Source organism: Canis lupus, chromosome 1, assembly GCF_003254725.2.
Source record: "Canis lupus dingo isolate Sandy chromosome 1, ASM325472v2, whole genome shotgun sequence".
Lineage (NCBI taxonomy): Eukaryota > Metazoa > Chordata > Mammalia > Carnivora > Canidae > Canis > Canis lupus.
Genome location: NC_064243.1, coordinates 18,799,268 through 18,818,354, shown reverse-complemented (window position 1 = coordinate 18,818,354; position 19,087 = coordinate 18,799,268). Strand labels below are relative to the sequence as shown.

Sequence of the window (19,087 nt, the reverse complement as noted above, 5' to 3'; positions counted from 1 at the left end):
TTGCAACTTTAAATCAAAGCATTATCATCATTTCACATAGTTGTCTTATGTTATAAGCAAATAAGACTCAGAAGCAGTGCTGCTAAAAAGAGAGGGAAGTCAGCAAGTACCAGGTCACTTGTAAATAGGGACATCTGTTGACTCATTCGTTGGGGATGTGCTGATATTCTGGAGATAAAAATGCACAAAATTTTCATCTCTATACTTAATGCAATGGCTTACATCTATAGTGTGAAATATTTCAATTAGAGAAAATGAATCTTTTAAACAACAGAATTATATTCATCTTGATTAGTTTATAATACCACCAAATGGAAGGACGCCTCAGACACTACCATAGGAATATTTTAATTCTATGAAACTTATATTTAGACTTTTATACTCTAGTACTATTACTATGTTTGATTTTGCTTTGTTATAATCTACATCATGAAAATGTGTCTCCAGTATTTCATATGTTTTCTAACCATGCATGTTTTATTTAATGACTATATTAATACTGGTTGAGGTTGATTTTATAATGAACTTATTTCCTAAATTTTAAGGTAAGAAAGTTAGGCCAAATCTCAGATGTTTTGTCAAGATTAGGACAAAATCACTGAATGCAATTAAGAGCAAAACTAGTGGTATTTTCACATAATGAATAAAAGTAGCGACAAAGATGAAGAACGCATCATGCCATTTACAAGGAAAAACAGTGACAAAAATGGGTATTTTCACTGTTCACCAACAAGTCATCAGATTGTGTTCCTAAACTGCTGCTGCGCCACAGAGACTGTCTTTGTGTTTGCTTTCCGTTCTGTTGTTAAACTGGGCTTCCTAGCCCTGGGGAGTAATCCTGCCTTCTGTGTTCTTACTGCACTATCCACCTGATTCATTCATTCCTCTCATTGCATGAACTTAGTGTCTTGTTCCTCACCACCACTTCTCATTTGGAATTTTACCTTTGAAATCATCAGATGCCACTTGTCTTGCATTGCTAGTACACCTTCTCTGTTAGGAAAAGTAAGTCATCGCTTTGCCTGTGCACTAAAATCTTATGTACAGTGTTTTAAAAATGAGCCTTACCCTGAAGTTCTTATTCAAAAAGTCAGAAATGAGGTTTGGGTATCTATTTGATTTTAAAATTTCACATGTAATTTTCATGTATAGCCAGAGTAGAGACACCCAGAGAATATGGAATCCTTTAGTTCTTTTAAATTGAGTGTTCTCTGGTAGTTCTGGTCATTAAACTACCTTAATGCACAATATATATTGTAATTTTCTTTATATTTAAAATGGAAGAGATAATGGGAACTAATCTGAGTGAATAAATGACATTTATATCACTCTCAAAGCTAATTCTTCAGGTAGTTCGGCTTTTTTATTGGAATTTTATTATTCTGGATTGCTTGGGGTTGAATCTCAACACCACTCAGTAGCTGTGTTGCCTTAATTGCTTCATGGCTGAGTTTCTTTAACTAAACATGGTGATAACAATAGCACCTACCTCACAGACTTATTGTGAGGATCAGGTAAATTAGTGCATGTAAAGCACCTAAAGTGCCTGGCATTTAAGCTTTAGCCAAAAATTAGTACATGTTAATGTTAAAAGAAATGCCTATCGAAGAATAAAGAAGGGAAATAACTCTGTTTAACAGCTCTTTGCTAGGACATTTATAGTGTTCATACTACTTTAAAAAAATCTTCCTAAGGACCTTTTGGTAAAGGTATTACTATCAACATTTTCTATATGAATGAACTGTTAAAAAAAATTAGCAAATTCCTCTAAATTATCTGTCTTGTAAGGGATTTGAATCCAGATGCATTTTTTTTTCCCACAAAGGGTCCAGGAAATCCTTTTATACAACACATGCTGATTCTGTTGGTGTAAAAGCCTATTAGTTCCTAGAGGATTTATGTAAAAATACATTTTTTGGGGTCATATTATTATATACATGTTTAAATAAAACACTGAGTATTTTTGTAATTATTTATGTGTAATGGGATAAGTTTCCTAATGCTTATCACTTTGTTTCCTATTTTAACCACATCAGTGAACTAAGATCAAATGGAAATTTTCATTTCTCCATTGTTTTTCTTGTAAATAATTTATGTTGCATAACAGCTTTATCATTTTTTTAATTGAGATCTGACACTTGAATTATAGACTCTGGTCAGTGATGTAATCCTATCCTTGTTGTCCAAAAATAACTTTATTTTTTTTAATTATTTATTTATTTATGATAATCACACACAGAGAGAGAGAGAGAGGCAGAGATACAGGCAGAGAGAGAAGCAGGCTCCATGCACCGGGAGCCCGACGTGGGATTCGATCCCCGGTCTCCAGGATCACGCCCTGGGCCAAAGGCAGGCGCCAAACCGCTGCGCCACCCAGGGATCCCCCAAAAATAACTTTAATTTGCAGTTGTTTTTGTTGTTGTTAATTAACTATTTTAGATTCCTCTACCATAGAACAAGGAAGTTGGACAAGGTTATTTCTTTTTTTTTTTAATTTTGAAAAATATTTTATTTATTTATTCATGATAGAGAGTGAGAGAGAGAGGCAGAGACACAGGAGGAGGGGGAAGCAGGCCCCATGCAGGGAGCCCGACTCGGACTCGATCCTGGAACTCCAGGATCATGCCCTGGGCCAAAGGCAGGCGCTAAGCCACTGAGCCACCCGGGGATCCCCTATTTCTCCCAAAATTATAGGGTTCCATGAAATTATTACTGCATTATTATTATATAGAGTGCTTGTTTTTATTGCTGACATGTGAATTTGACTATCTTATTTTGATTGCTTTGTACCAGTTTTTTATCTAGGCTCCAGTAGTCAACAGCCACACCATTGAAGCTGAGCATCTTTAGAGTATTTTTCTACCATCCTTCTTTATGGGTGCCTCGTATCAACTTACAGGCCACAGTTGTTTCTGTAAAATTCATTCTCTACACATATCCAGCTTTTTGGACATGTGTTGTGTTGAATTTATTTCAGTAGATAAATGTAACATCTGTTGTAGTTTGAGATCTATAACCTTATAGAAATATAGTACAAAGACATTACAATAATTTTTTGGTCTAGAATGTGATGTGACATTGGCATAAAACTCTGCCAACCATCTAATGTATATACTAGTTACCTGAATTGAGTTTTCAATTTTATTTCAATTTTTAATTTTCTTGATTTCTTATCACTGCACTGGCTGAATTGTAGATTCAGTGACAAGTCTTAGCATTATTGCCAGTGGCAAGCCCCTGTCTTTTTTTTTTTTTTCCTGTCTTTTTTTTTAGTTTTGCACGGGACATTGTAGTTTTTAAATAATCCTGATCTGAAGTTTTCTGATAGCTCTGCAGAATGGTTTTTTCACATCTGTGTGTCTTACTATGTGTGTTCCAGTGTCACTGTAATTAATATATTTAATTCTATAGGTTCAAACAATTTTAAATCAGAAAGGGACAATGGAGAACATCTAGTCTAATCTCTTCAAAAGTTGTAGAACTTGGGGTGCCTGGCTAGCTCAGTCAACAGAGCATGTGACTCTTAATCTCAGGTTCATGAGTTTGAGCCCCACACTGGACATAAAGATTACTTAAAAAAAAAATAGTGAATGCATGCACATACACACAAGCTGTAGAAGTTTTGATAGTTCTCTTATAAAGCCTTTCTTTTTTTTTTTTTTTTTTTTTTTTCTGGTATAAAGCCTTTCTATAAGGGGCAGATAGGTTTGTCAGTTAAGTGTCAGATTCTTGATTTCACCTCAGGTCATGATCTCAGGGTCTCGAGATAGAGCCTTGTGCCTGGGTTAGAGCCTACTTAAGATTCTTTCTCTCCCCTCTGCCCTCTCCCCTTAAACAAAAGCCTTTCAGTAAGAAGTGAACAGGAACATTTTATGAACTTATTTGCCATATCCTTAGAAGACACCATTTCTAGGACTCTAGTAAATGGTCAGATGCACAGATGTATGTTACTGCTTTCCACTCTGGCCTCTGTGATCATATGGCAGGAGCTGGTGAACATCTTGCTGCCACCCAGGCCACTAGAGGAGACCTGAATGCTTGTATGAAATCGATACATGTAAAGTTCTTTCCTGATACTTTGGGTTTTCAAATTATGTTCTGCAGAGCCCTAGGGCTCCACAGAGGAGGCTTGGTGGCTGTCTGGGCTTTTAACACTACTTAAAGTACAGTGATTTAGAAGTTGAAGTTTGTACCTGCAAAGAGAAACTGTCAAAGGCAGGGTTAGACTCTACCAAACAGAGAAACATCAAATCCATCAGTAAGTGTTAGTGGCTCTATCTTCAAAATACAGCAAACATTCAGCTTACTACCTTCACTGCTGTCACCTTGGTTGGCTAACTTCATTTTTCACCATTACTGCCAAGCCTTCCAGCAACTACCCTTATCTCCCTTATAGTACTAGCTTTTTAACATAGTAAACATGGTAGTAATGCTTTACTTTTTTAAAAAGATTTTATTTGTTTATCTGAGAGAGAGAGGGGGAGAACAGGAGTGAAGGGAGGGGCAGAGGGACAAGCATACTCCCTGCTGAGCATGACTCAGGCAGGACAGGACTCAATCCTAGGACCCTGAGATCATGACCTGAGCTAAAGTCAGACGTTTAACTGACAGAGCCACTGTGGTGACCCAGTAGTAATGCTTTTAAAACCAAAAGTAGGTCTTCTCACTCACGGGTATCCAGATGACTAATCAGCAAGACAAATACTCAAATATCAGTAGGTTTTTAATCTACTAGTGAACAAAATAGAAAATGTAGAAAACAATGATTTTTTGAAAGACACGTCGAACTAATAAGACCCTAAAACCAAGAGAAACAAACAAACTGGAGTAAGACTACTGTTAGGCATTTAGCATGGAAAGAATGTAGATGCCAAAAAAATAGCCAACTTACCCAATAATTAAAGGAATTGGGGGATAGAAAGAATTTGCTAGAAACACTTGTTTGTTTATTTTTTTATTTTTTTTCACTTGTTTGTTTAAAAGAATTTTAACAGTAAGTGGATATTGATATAATGAAGATGATAAATGCTTATATTTCAAATTAAAATCTCAATAATTATGTCCTTTAAAAGAAGCCCCATAACTAAGAATAAATTTAAGAAATATAGAAGAAATTATAATAATTTACTGAGGGAAATAAAATTTGAGTAAATAGGAAAGCATGTAGTTCTTTGATGGGTGAATCCATGTGGTGAATATCTCAGCTATTCCCAAATTAATGTGTAAATTTTACACAAACACAGTAAAAAATCTCAACATCATTTTTTTAGTAATCAAAATTATCCTAAAATTAACATACCAGAAATAATTGCAATTATTTGATTTATTTTGTTTTATTCAATAAACACATGTATACCAGTCACTATTTTAGACTTTACAAATAAATTAACTCTTAAATCTCATTTATAATCCTTTGAAGTTTAAAATTATATTTAAAAAGTGAAGTACTGTAAAAATATAAAATACTAGGCATTAACTTAATATGTAAGACTGTTATAGAAAAAAATTGATTTTGTTTAAAAGCATTTTTTTTAAAGATTTTGTTTATTTATTCATGAGAGACAGAGAAAGAGAGAGAGAGGCAGAGACACAGGCAAAGGGAGAAGCAGGGTCCATGCAGGGAGGCTGACGTGGGACCTGATCCCGGGTCTCCAGGATCACACCTCAGGCTGAAGGCAGTGGTAAACAGCTGAGCCATGGGGGCTGCACGTTTAAAAGCATTTTTAAAGACCTAAATAAATAGGGAGATAGACAGTTTTATGGATTGGAGTATAATCAGAATGGGAATTTTTATGTATTCAGTACCATTCCAAACAAAACACCAACAGGATCTTTGTTGTTTTCATTATTGAACTTGACAAGCTGACTCTCCAGTTTATGGGATAGAGCAGTGAGCTAATAAAAACCAGGACATTTTTTTTTTTTTTTTTTTTTAAGATTTATTTGAGAGAGCCAGCAAAGAGGAGGGACAGAGGCAGAGAGAGAGAGAATCCCAAATAGATTCCATGCTGAGTGTGTGGAGCCTGTCTCGGCACTCAGTCCCAGAACTGGGAGATCACAACCTGAGCTGAAACCAAGAGTTAGACAGCTGACTACACCACCTAGGCTCCCCAAACCAGAACACTTCTAAAGAAGAGCAAGGTGGAGAGATTTCCTTTACTTTATATCAAAAGTTATTATAAATTTATAGTACTTAATATGGTATTATCTTGGTGCAGAACAGACCAAAAACTTAATCTATAAAACAGAATAGCACAGAAATGGTTCTAAGTCGACATAGGAATTTGATTTCATACAGACCTAGCATTGTAGATCAGTGAAATAAAGAATAGAATTTTTGATAAATGGTAGAGGTACCCTAGGAAGAATAATAAAATTGGATCCCTAATGCCCATTATAGCCAGCCTCCCAAAAACAAACAACAGCAAAACCCCACAAAACTATGTGGATTGAAAGAGTTAAATATGAGTGCTAGAACCATACTACTTTAAAATGATTGCACAGGAAAACATGACCTCGGAATGGGGCATCATTCTGTAAACAGGTGATAGTGTAACCAAACAGAAAAGGTGACTAATTGAAGTACATTAAAATTACAAATTTCTATAACCAAAAATACCTTTACAAAAGTGAAAAGTAAAGCCACATAAAGGGAAAGGTCGAAAGGTCTTTTTTTAGCACAGGTAACTGACAAGAGCTTCTTAAATACATTTATATTAGGAAAAAAATATAGAGAAGAAAAATGCATAAAGATTGGAAAAGCACTTTACAGTCAAAATTAGAATGGCTAATAAACCTATGAGAAGATGCCAAGCCTTGTAATCAGGGAAATGCAAATTAAAAGCAAAATGAACTATCATTTCTTATCTACCAAACTGAAAGCTTAGTCTGATGTTACCAAATTTTGGTGAGGATTTGAAGCAAATAGAAGGGTTTTTTTGTTTTTTGTTTTTTGTTTTTTGTTTTTTGTTTTTTTACACCTACCGTGGAGTGCAAATTGGCTTAAGCTTTGGAAAACAATTTGGTGTACTATCCCTGTGGGTCTGCTCTTTACTTCTTGTAGAGAAACCTTTCTACCTGTGAAAAGAGTGTGTGAAACCACTCCACCTGTGAAATAAGAAATCTCCTGTGGATTGCCTTTTGGTTACCTTACCAGTGTGTTTCAAATAACACAGTTCTCTGATTTCAATGAAGTATAGTTTATCAGTTATTTTGTAGTTCATGCTTTTTGTATTCTAAGAAGTATTTGCGTACTCCAAAGTCTCAAGGATTCCCTCCCACTCCCCCGTGTTTTCTTCTGGCAGTTTTAGCTTTGGCATTTAAGTGTATGCTGTTTGAATTCATTTTTGAGTATGATGTGAAGTAAATATTTTAAAATATTTTTTAAACATATGTACGGAAATTCGGTTGTTCCAGGAACATTTATTGAAAGCATTGTTCTTTTTTTTTGCTCCCATTAAATTAGTTTTTTTTTGAGAATCACTTAATCCTGGGTGTTTGGGTCTATTTCTAGATCCTCTATCCCCTTTCATTAATCCTTGTTTATTCATTACTATTACACTGTCTTGATGGCTTTAGCTTTAGAGTTAAGTACTGAAATTAGGTAGCATAGGTTCTCCAATTGAGTTCTTCTATTGTTAAATTAGTTTGGCCAGCCTAGGTCATTTGTGGTTTGATAACAATTTTGGAATCTACTTGTTACTTTTGTTTAAGAAAGCAAAAAGCCTATAGGGAATTTTGATTGGAATTGCCTTAAATCTTTAGATGAATCTGGGGAGAATTGACATGTTAACAATATTATCTTCCAATGTGTGAATGTGGTGTATTGCACCATTTATACCTTTTTTTATTCCTCTCAGTAGTATTTTCTGTGGTTAATTCTCTGTGAGACCTTTAGGAATCTCAGTAGAAGAGAAAACAGAATGGTCAAAAAAAAATGGCTAGTACACCAAATACATTTGAAGAAGTAATGGCTGAAACTTTCCCAAATTTGCTGAAATATGTAAATTTAGAGATTTAATAAGTTAAGCAAACTTTAAGACAGTCGTACTGGGAAACGTTATAATGTGCAACTTGTTTCCAGTTTTTACAATTAGAGATGCCCTGTTACAATTGCCACTTCTGTGTTTGTGCTTGTGGGTGTGATAACTTCCTAGATGTAAATCCCCATGTGAAAGTTTAACCCTGCCCTAATCTGGATACTTATGCCAGGTTGTCCTCCAATTGAGTTGTATCAGTTTACTCTTCTGCTGTGTCTCTATACCTTTTTAACTCTGAGGGTATTATTTTCCTTGTCTGCCAATATGATTGATAAGAAATGATATCTATTTTTACTTTAATTTGCATTTTAGACCTTTTAGGTTGATTTTCTTGTTTCGTGTTTACCATTTTTTAGTTGTGAATTGCTTATTCTGTTGTTGTTTTTTTTAACTGAGATATAATGGGTATACAACATTATATTAGATTCAGGTGTATAACATGATTTTTTATATTTATATATTGCTAAATGATCATCACAGTAAGCCTAATTAACACATCACACAGTTATTTTTTTAATTTTTTTTTATGATAGTCATACAGAGAGAGAGAGAGAGACAGGCAGAGGGAGAAGCAGGCTCCATGCACCGGGAGCCTGACGTGGGATTCGATCCCGGGTCTCCAGGATCGCGCCCTGGGCCAAAGGCAGGCGCCAAACCGCTGCGCCACCCAGGGATCCCATCACACACAGTTATTAAATTATATTTTTCCTTGTGATGTGAACTTTTAAGATCTATTCTCTTAGCGACTTCCAAATTTGCAATACAGTATTATTAACAATAGTCACCATGCTATACATCACATCCCCATAACTTATTTTATAGCTGAATTTTGAATATTTTGACCCCCTTCACCATTTGCCCATCCTTCATCCCTCATGTTTTTTTTATATCATTCTTTACTTTTGTATTATCTATATTGCAAATATTTTTTCAGTTATTTACATTTTCTGATTCTTTGTATAGACATTTATAATTTTTATGTACCCGGATTTTTACTTTTATATTGAACCAAAAAAAATAAGGGACATAAGTATATACATTTTTGTTCAATTTGGTAGTAAGTAATATATATTACTTATATATAAGTGTGGGATAATAGCGACCAAGGTAATAAAAGTGGTTTTCCCAGTTACAAGTAAGGGAAAATACTAGAATAAACCTTGCGATAGCAGTTGAACTCATGGATTTTGGTATGCATGAAGATAAATACAGAAATATAGATATGTGTGTATATGTTGGTTACTATGTATACATAGATTTCCTAGCTCTGGTCACTGAAAGGGCCTGGGAGCAGTAACAGTGTATGTATACCCAGAGCTCAGATAATTGATTTTTAAATACCACTCTCGAATAAAAAGACCCAGGACTCCTTGGGGAAGTGGTGGTTCCAGGGCTGGCACAGGGAAGGTACAAATTGACCCTGAAACATCTATGATGTCAAAAATTAAGAAAGGGGGACACCTGGGTGGCTCAACGGTTGAGCATCTGCCTTTGGCTCAGGGCGTGATTCTGGAGTCCCGGCATCGAGTCCCACATCGGACTCCCTGTGGTGGAGCCTGCTTCTCCCTCTGCCTGTGTCTCTGCCTCTCTTTCTCTCTGTGTCTCTCATGAGTGAATAAATAAATAAATAATCTTAAAAAAAAATTAAGAAAGGGCTTAAAATAGATGGAGGCATGTCATAAGGACATGGGAGCCAACTGGAAGGTGCTTTCAGTAGCCAAAACTAGAATAATTTAGGCAATAAAATAAATGATATATTTTATGGGATTATAACCCATAGAACAAAATAAATGCATCCATACTAATGTAACTTGATCAAGAAAGAAGAGACAGCTCTTGCAGAAGAATTTTAGTTAAGAAATACAGAAGTAATGAGGAAAATACTAAATCTCCATTAGGCAAAGACCATAGTAATAATTGTCGCAGACCAGATCCACTAGTAGGTGCTAAAATCACTATATTAACACAGCCTTAAACTATCTCCTCTCAAGATATTTATCAATTAGAAAGGGAAATTGGAACTCCACTGTAATTGGTTACCTTCACTAAGTGATGAAAGTTAACATCAGTAATAAGATGCTCATCCTGATATAACACACTGAGAAGGACTCAACATCACTTGTGTGGTCTTCTGGCCAAAAATGCATAGCCTTGGTGTAATTATCAGAAAAGATCAGATGAACCTCAGGTAAGCGACAAGTCTACAAAATAACTGACCAGCATTCATCAAAAGTGTCAAAGTCATGAAAGACAAGTGGAAGGACCAGTCACAGATTGGAGGAGGCTACAGACATGACAGCTAAATAAATACATGCAAGATCCTGAAGTGGGTCCTGGAACAGAAAAAGGACATGATCAAAATTCAGATAAGGTCTGTAGTCAGTCTACCAGTGTGAATTTCCCAGTTTTGATAACCATATGATTGTTTCAGGATTCCTTTTCCTTTCGTGCTCGTGGTTTTTGTTTAGCCGCTTCGAAGAAAGAAGAGGTAGATCAGACAAAGAGGGGTGACAGCAAAGCAAAGTTTATTGGGCAATAGTGCAAAGCTCCTGAAGAGGGAGGGGACCCAAGAGGGTTGGTGTCAGAGTTTCTCAGTCTAGGGTTTTTATGAGATTGTTGCCGGGCTGTTTTAATTTGATTAACCCTCCCTGCACCTGTCTTCCAAGTTTTTGTCTGTGTGTTCATCTACCTACCAGGTAGTTGCTGACATAGGAAAGGGTAGAGGGCTCCTTCCTTTAGAGGTGGTGAAGAATAACAGGACAGGTTCCTTTTCCTTTTAAGGGTAGATTCCTCTTTGGACAATCCCCAAGCAGGGATTGTCCCTGCTTGCTTTCCTCAGACTGTCCTCCATTGGATGCTTATGTAAATTGTTGACCTTAGAGAATAGCTGGGTGAAGGATTTATATGAATTCTCTGTCCTATGTATGCATCTTTTCTATAGGTCTAAAAATATTATTTCAAACTAGGAAGTTTTTAAGAAGCTGTTCTTAGGAGGTAGTATAAAGATAGATTTATGTTTTATAGTGGTATAAGTAATACAGTATTTTAAATTAGCTGAGGATGTTCAGAATTGGAAATCGCAATTTTATTTTTTCTGGCTTTCATTTTCAATATCCCTCCTTCCCCAGGTTCCGAGTGTTATACAGCTCTTGGGCAGAAAGTTTAGTACGGTTTTATTTATAGATTTAAAAATAAAAGCATAAGGATTAGAGATTCTTATTAGCATATATCATTATATTAATAGATAAGCTTTGGAAGGCAAAACAGATTTTTTTTCACATTCAGTTTTATTCTATGTTCATTAAATCTCAGTGCTTCTTACCTATAACTCATTGTTTAGCTAGATGTGTTTGTCCCTGGAGTATTATATGCAATTAACTTGAAAGAAAGTATCGAATAAATATTTCCATAGCTGAATTTTGTTTATAGCTAGTCATAAGGAAAACAAAAAATCTTTCATGCTATTCTCAATAAAGTTTTTAGGGTCTTTTATTAGAGTTATAATGGTGTGCTTCTAAGATATGACCCTAAATTTCTGAAAAAATTTTAAAAAGATTATTTATTCATGAGAGACAGAGGAGGGGGGCGGGCAGAGAGAGAGAGAGAGGCAGAGAGAAAAGCAGGCTCTCTGAAAGGAGCCCGATGTGGGACTCATCCCTGGGCTCCGGGGATCACGCCCTGAGCCAAAGGCACACACTCAACCGCTGAACCAGCCAGGCATCCCAATTTCTGAACATTTTAAGGCACCTTTTGTTTTATATTTACAAGTTTTTCTTCCACTTGAGCCTGTTCGATTAATTGTTGTGCTTCTTGAATCCTTCATGAAGGATTGCCTGTGAAAATAGGTCCCAGTACAGTATGCTTCTCTTTTATTGTCACTTTTTATTTTACTATTAAAAAAATTATTCTAGTACATCTGAAACTACTGTAAAACTCTATGTTAACTACACTGGAATTAAAATTAAAAACTTATTAAAAATGGAAAAAAGACCATTCTAAATTATACAGGTGAGAAACTGATCTTGAACCATACCTAACGTGTAATAACTAGATGGATTTTATGTTAAGTTTCTAAATCATCATATAATATCCAAAAACAAGGAGTGTTTCATTTCCATTGTCAAAGTGTTAACATGTTAAGAAACAAATATATTGGGAAATAATGGTGAGAATTCAGACTCATATATATATGATGTTTTATATATTTATATATACAAATTATGTTTTATATGTTCTTTTATACATATATATGTACATAGTGAAACTCATCCCTGTATGTATGTATGTGTGTGTGTGTATATATATGTGTGTGTGTGTGTATATGTATGTATAAAAGAACATCATTCAGTTTTGTGAATGGGACTGTGATTTAGGCATCTAGTAAATTTTAGTAAATTTTCATTGTTACCAGAAATTTCGTTTTGTCATCTGTAAGTTAAATTGAGCTAGACATTTTGGAGAATTTTCATAGTGTCTAAAATGTGCTACTTCTAGATTGTGTGAAGAAAGGAAGAAGTAGAACCATCTTGAAGACCAGGGAAGTTGTATAATTGTCTCCATATGCAGCAGTAAAAGCAGACACTTTGGGATAGTATGGTGTTCTTTCCTGACAACTCTTGAAGACAAAGAAGAAATACATCAGTCATTTATCTGAACAAGAAAATCATAAAGAATTGCTTCCTGGTAGAAAGTGGTAAACTGCTGGGAGTAGCACATGTGAGACAGCAGCTACTATCTTAGTCTATGGAGAGGTGAAAATAGATAACAAAGGAACTAAGGCCTCTTCTCCAAGATTAGACTTCTTCAAAGAGGGAAGCACCTGGCCTACGGGAGGTGGAGAAACTTGCCAATGGTCCTGGTCGAGAATGGCCTACTGTTGCCTCAGGGGCAGTGGAGGGAGCAGCTTAGAGCTGGTCCTGACCTTGCTGGAGGCATGGGGGCCCAGAGGCAGCCTAGCTGGAGGGCAGGAGCTGATCTAAGTTAGCCTGTAGGAGCAGTCTGCCATTTTCACAGACAGGGAAGTGTCTGTGCCCTTGCAGGATCACTGTTGACCTCCACTGCCAAAGCTTAACATTTTGCACTAACTGACAAAGGAGGTGTTTTCAGAGGCCAGCTCTAGTATTACGAAGCAGTGGATGAAAACAATGGGTTTTTAGCTGTTACTACAAATTGAAAACTGACCCAGAAGGAATCATTTATCATAATTCTAAGATATAGTCTCCTAAGTCAGGACAGTCAAATTTCTAAAATGCCATTCTCTGCTCGGTTCTTTATAACGAGGTTATTATGTCCTCTGTAAATATATTTAATACTTTCCTACACTCAAACATTATTCATATATTTTTATGTTCAGAAAAGCACATAGCTTCTAAGTTGTAGAAATGTAAACTTTAAGATAGCAAAATGCAGCCCCCCTCAATACTGTAGTATTTTAAGTTCTGTTAGAGCAACAAAGGAATTGTTCTCCTTTCTTCTTTCAGAGAGGGACCCTTATCATTGCTGTATAGATCTCTAGGCAATATCATAGAGCTGGAAGGAGCAGGTTTAAAACGGAGAACTAGACCAGGCCTCTGAACCCTGAGCCCCGCCTGTGGGTGGGTAACTGGACTAACCCCATTTTGCATTTACAGATAAATAAATGATGGTTGGTGACTATTGTCCCAGATTTGCATTTCAATGGCCCAGTAATGTCCCATCACTTACCAACCAAGGCACAGGATGTTAGTGATAAGGAATAACTAATGATTTACTAACAAGATCAGATCTTTGATAATTATGTACAATAGATGTACAAATTCTATATTTAACTTTTATTTGCCTTTTAATTGCTATGGATTTCCGGGCTTTCTGCTAGCTACTTTATCAGACTGAAGACATGGTTCCTATAATCTCTCATCCTCAGACCCAGTGGACATTACAGTGTATTTTCTCCAAAACAGAAAAGGCAGCCCAGTCCCATTATATGTGGTGAAATGTTGCAGTGCCATCCATTTTAGCAGCAGTTGTCTATTCACTGGGACAGCATTCTGTGACTTGCAAAAAATAAATAAATAAAAATGGCAAGCAGGGGATTTACTAGTGTTTTCGTGTCAAGTGGCCTAAAGGGGGAATTCTATGGACAGATGAAGAGAGAATTCTTTGGACTTTTTCACACTAGAAAATAATTTGGGGCCAACAGAAAGTAGTGTATTAAGCCCAAGCTCATTTAAAATTCTGCTTTGTCTGACCAGCCATCACATTACAGAACAGTCTGTTCAGAACATATCCAGTGTTGCTTCTGTGACCTCCCAGAGCTTCCTGCAGCAGCTAGCTTGAGTAGAGCAGGACACTCTGCTTCTGGGAAGGAAGAGTTCCGCGCGAGTCCTAAAATATTGATGTGACCACTCCGCAAGTATAGCAGTGTTATATGGGTTATATACAGTATGTCATTCAAGCTGTTTTCATTGCCCAGAAATCGTTATGCTGAACCTATAGGTTGTCAATCAAGTTAATTTTGGGAACTGCAAGGTAGAATTTGCCTTTGTGGACATTTATACATAGGATATATATATATATATATATATATATATATATATATATATGTATGTATGTATGTATGTTTATATAATATGCTTTCTTCATGGATGTGAAAGCTTTAAAAGTTACTGCCTTTCAGACTTACTGCACCCTTAAATCTTATAGTCACTGAAATGCAAACAAAAGGAAGTTTCATTTGATTATTCTCTTTAAATGTATGTGTTGGCTGGTGTAGTGATAGTGAGGACTGTGCAGTACCAAGTGTTAGCTTGTATCACATGAAGTTGCCATTCCTTAAAATTGACTCTGAAGTCAAAGAGGTAAGATATTGGCAATTTCACCTGGTTCATCCTAATAAAGTATCAACTCTGCTATGATATAGAAGAGCACCAAGTTATTAAAGCAAATTATATAAGCTGGAACCCAAATTAACAACTGGACAAGAGACAGAAATGATATAAAGGAAAATACAGCTAACAAGTAGTTTATGACAGTCCTGTACCACGGTGCAGAACTGAAGTGTGATCCTCATCACTATATTGGCAGAAAATATTTTGGTCAACAGATTTTTCAGTCTCTGAACAATGTGTCTTATGTCTAGGATTATGCAAATCCTTGCACATAAGTTATTTCACATTTGCTTACGTGGCTGCCATCTTGACATACCTACCAGCAGATATTTATTTCTGTACTCTTTGTTGTCTTTCTGACTTATATACCAAGGTGATTGCCCTTTGGTGGTATTGTATATTAGTGCCTCAGGTGGTACTTGTGTAGTTAATGACAGTCTTACCTGAAAAGATGCCAGTGGAAAGTACCTCATCCACTTTTGAGGCTGTGGATTTTCTGATGGTCTGATTTTATCTCCTGATATTTTCTAATGATGAGAGTCAGTGGGGTCTTTTAGTTATGTGAATGAAACTGAAATTAGTTTGAAATTTTCAATAATCTTCATTCTTGTGGTGAGATGTAGAATTTGAAGAATTGAACTATGGATAGTAAATGGCCATACTGGTATGGCCAGTAGTAAAACAGTGACCAGTTGACATATTTGTTTTTCCATTAAAAAAAAAAATTTTATTTGAGAACGAGAGCGCATGCAAGAGTAGGGGGAAGGGCAGGGGGAGAGGGAGAAGACTGACACTGCACCCCCCAACCCCCGCCCCGAGCACAGACCATGTGGTCTAGGCAGATCCTATGACCCTGGGATCATGACTTGAGCCCAAGACAGAAGACTAAGCCACCCAGATGCCCTTTGTTTTGCCTTTTTTGTTGTTTTTGTGTGTGTGTGGGGGGGGGGGGGGCGGTTTGCCTTTTTTTTTTTTTTTTTTTTTTTGGCCATTTTTTATAGAAGGTGGCTTTGGGGTTCTGTCAACTTCAAGAAAAGTGCTACAGACAGCGTTAGGCCCAACTGCCCTCTCACTGGCAATGAGCAGTCACTTTTTCTTAGTGTCCAGAAAGTAATTTATTTAAAAATTTTTATTGGGACCTAGTCTGATTCAATCTTACAATAGTTCACAATATATTTAAATTACAGTGAGCTATCCAGAGAACTCCTTTGTAATGATTCACAGTTTTCCATTTAATGTGCAGTTAATGCAATGTTTGTAAGTTAATGGGTTGATAAATTTGTAGAACTTTTATCTTGAGTATGAAAATGCAAAGACTAACTTTTAATGCAGTATTATATTTCAAAACCTCAGCTGTTAATGAAGCTATTAATTAGAAGTGTTTTGCCCTTAATCGCTTTCAGACTTGGTAACGACATTTGCCTAACTTTTTTGGCAATTATGTATGTTTCATGGCCTTTTGATTCCAAGATACTCAAATGATTTAACACGGAGCATTATCATAATTTTCACAAAACATGCCCATGTGGAAATTAGAGATTGGCAGTTATTCTTGGCTTCCCCATGTGGAAATCAAGTTAAGTTCATTACTAGGAGAAAGGAATCTAGTATGCAGAATCTTTTTCTCTCAATTGTAATTTTTAAATGACTGTGGAAATTCATGTTTAAATGCATTATCATACTGAGGAAACTTCATTTTCAAGTATCCTTTTCTTTGGCTTTTTACCTCAAAATGCAAGAATCTTTGTGGTATGGTCATTAAAATTTTTTTTAACTTGTTTTGTAGAACATTGAGAAGATTGGAAGGGATGAAACAGGTTGAAGAGGGCAAATATTCTGAGTGCAGAAAAAAGACTGAAAGTTAAAATTAAGCCTAAAATCTAAGAAATATCTAAAACAATTGAGAAACTTTTATGATGTATTAATTCCCTTTTTGACTATAGATAATTTTTAGGAGGTGGTATTAGGATTTCTGTTTTGTTTCTAACAACTTTTATTCTGATGGATATAAAAATACAGATGTTAGTCCCTAAGAACTTAGAATTTAAGACATGCAAGCTATTTTCTATTTAGTGTTAATGCTAACTACTTGAGATTTTATTTATATTTGTTGTGAAATCATACAAGTGCTCACAGAAAACTAATCTGATGTGGAAATACCTCTGTACACAATGATTCAGAATCCAAAAACATATTCTGTATTTATGTATTTGTATAAGATACCATAAACAAAGTTAAGAAGCAACAAAAATAGCAGCATTGGATTGAAACAGAGAAACACATAGATTTATTTTGATTCAAGAGTTCAAAATGATCCTGAGGGGGAGGAATCACGCAAACTTCCGTGTCACTTTTGAATGATGCAAGAGAATTAGCTTATAATTTTGAAAATTTTGGTAAATAAAGAGAAATATTTATCCTATGTTTTCTGTGCAGATATAACTCAGCATAATCTAAATGGTTGACGAGAGAACAGTGTTCTAGCCAATACATGAAAAAGGGGTTATAGAATATCACCACTTTGCCACCCTGATCAGTTAATGGGCCTGAACAATCACTCCTAATGACCCTCAAAAAGAGACAGTCACATGTTGTATACTTCTGGATGGAAGTGCATAACATCTAAGAAATAGTAAAAATAAAAATTCAAACCTGAATCTGTTTAGCCAGTTTATAGGACATACAGAGGTTAGACGAATATGGAAATTAAAGGAATAATGTGTAGGATCCAGATTTTAGAAAACTCTGTGGGACAAAAGAACTGATTTCTTCTAGAAAAGCAGGAGTTGGGAGGTAACCTATAGATTTTTTTTTTTTAAAGGAGGAGAAAGAAGGTGTGTGCCTGCACGCAAAGGGGTGGGTAGGGGCATGCAGGGCTCCATCTCATGACCCCGATTTAGACCTGAGTCTAAATCCAGAGTCATACACTTAACCAGCTCAGCCACTGAGGTGCCCCTAGATTGAGATTTAAGAGACATATTTGGATTATGATTGGAGAGAGAAATGTAGATAAGTGAAGGAAGGGGAAAAGATGAGAAATAGGGAAGAGAAAATCAGAAAATCAATAAAATGTGAAAGCTGATAGACTATTTGATGATAATGGAATTATTGATAATTTTGTTTATCTGTGATAATAGTATTGTGATTATGTTTATTATAAGTGCCAATCTTTTAGACATATATATGAAGTATTTGTAGATGAGATTTACTACAAAGTCATTCAGGGTGCTGGGGAGAGTGAGTGAGGGTATAGATGCAAACAAGATTGGCCAGGACTTAACAATTCTGGAAGCTGAATGATGGTTACAACAAGGTTTACTATATTCTTCTTGTATATGTTTGAAATTTTACGTAATAAACAAGATGTGTCACAGTGGAATTGACTGCCCCACAGAGTAGTGAATTCCATGCCATCTGACTCTGCGTTCTAAATTTGTAGGTCTCCATGAGGCCACAAATTTGGGTTTTCCTTAAGTTCATCAAGTGATCCTAAATATCAGGATTGGACACTTCAGGGCCAGACTATCTTTGAAGTCTCATCTAATTCTGAGCTTTCTAAGTCTAGTATTTCTTGGAATGGTATCAATAAGATGTACTCAAGAAACTCAGGGACACAGTAGTTAGGAGTGACCAGCAAAGCTTGGTAAATAAAGGAGACTTTGAAAAGTAGTTGAAATGTGGATAGTGGAGTGTGAATTAGGTCCATTCATTCCACAAATATTTTTAATGCTCCTTCAGTGCCAGACAATGTAGTATGCCAGGCGCTGAGATATGGTTGTGATTGATGCAGTTACGATGATGATCATTTTGAACCTCATTTGTTGTAGAGATCTTCTGTTACCCTAGAGGGAATACTGGTTTTTGAAGCTGGAACTTTAGCTTCTGGACAGGCCATAGCACTTGCTCTGTAATGTAAAGGAAGCCACACAACCTCTCTGAGCTTCTCTTTTCTGATCTATCATAATGAGGTTGGACCATTCCAGCTCGTGACTTTTATGAAAATGTGATGGGTGAAGGTATTTTGCTCTGTAGCTTTCACTTTATGTGTAGATGGTGAGGTCTGTGAGACTCTTTTTTCTTTTTTTAACCCTATTAGTGCCCATGAAATTTGCTTGTTAGTGGGGTGAGTGAGGGTATTTTCTCTTTTTCCTGACTCTGTAATATAGTTCTGTGAACATATAG

At 36.0% G+C, this 19,087-nt stretch overlaps 1 protein-coding gene across 6 annotated transcripts in view; it reads left to right on the top strand.

Annotated features, from left to right (window-relative positions):
* The window catches only part of WDR7 (WD repeat domain 7), a 351,933-nt gene that overhangs the window by 210,340 nt on the left and 122,506 nt on the right, over positions 1-19,087 (top strand). Inside the window, exon 24 of one of the 6 annotated variants that reach the window (XM_049111885.1) lies at positions 12,534-13,697. The exons of the other annotated variants lie outside the window; for them this stretch is intronic. Within the exon in view, the coding sequence (XP_048967842.1) occupies positions 12,534-12,589 (56 nt within the window). The 3' untranslated portion in view covers positions 12,590-13,697. Of the gene's footprint in view, positions 1-12,533; positions 13,698-19,087 lie in introns of those variants that run through there. 6 annotated transcript variants of the gene reach the window in all.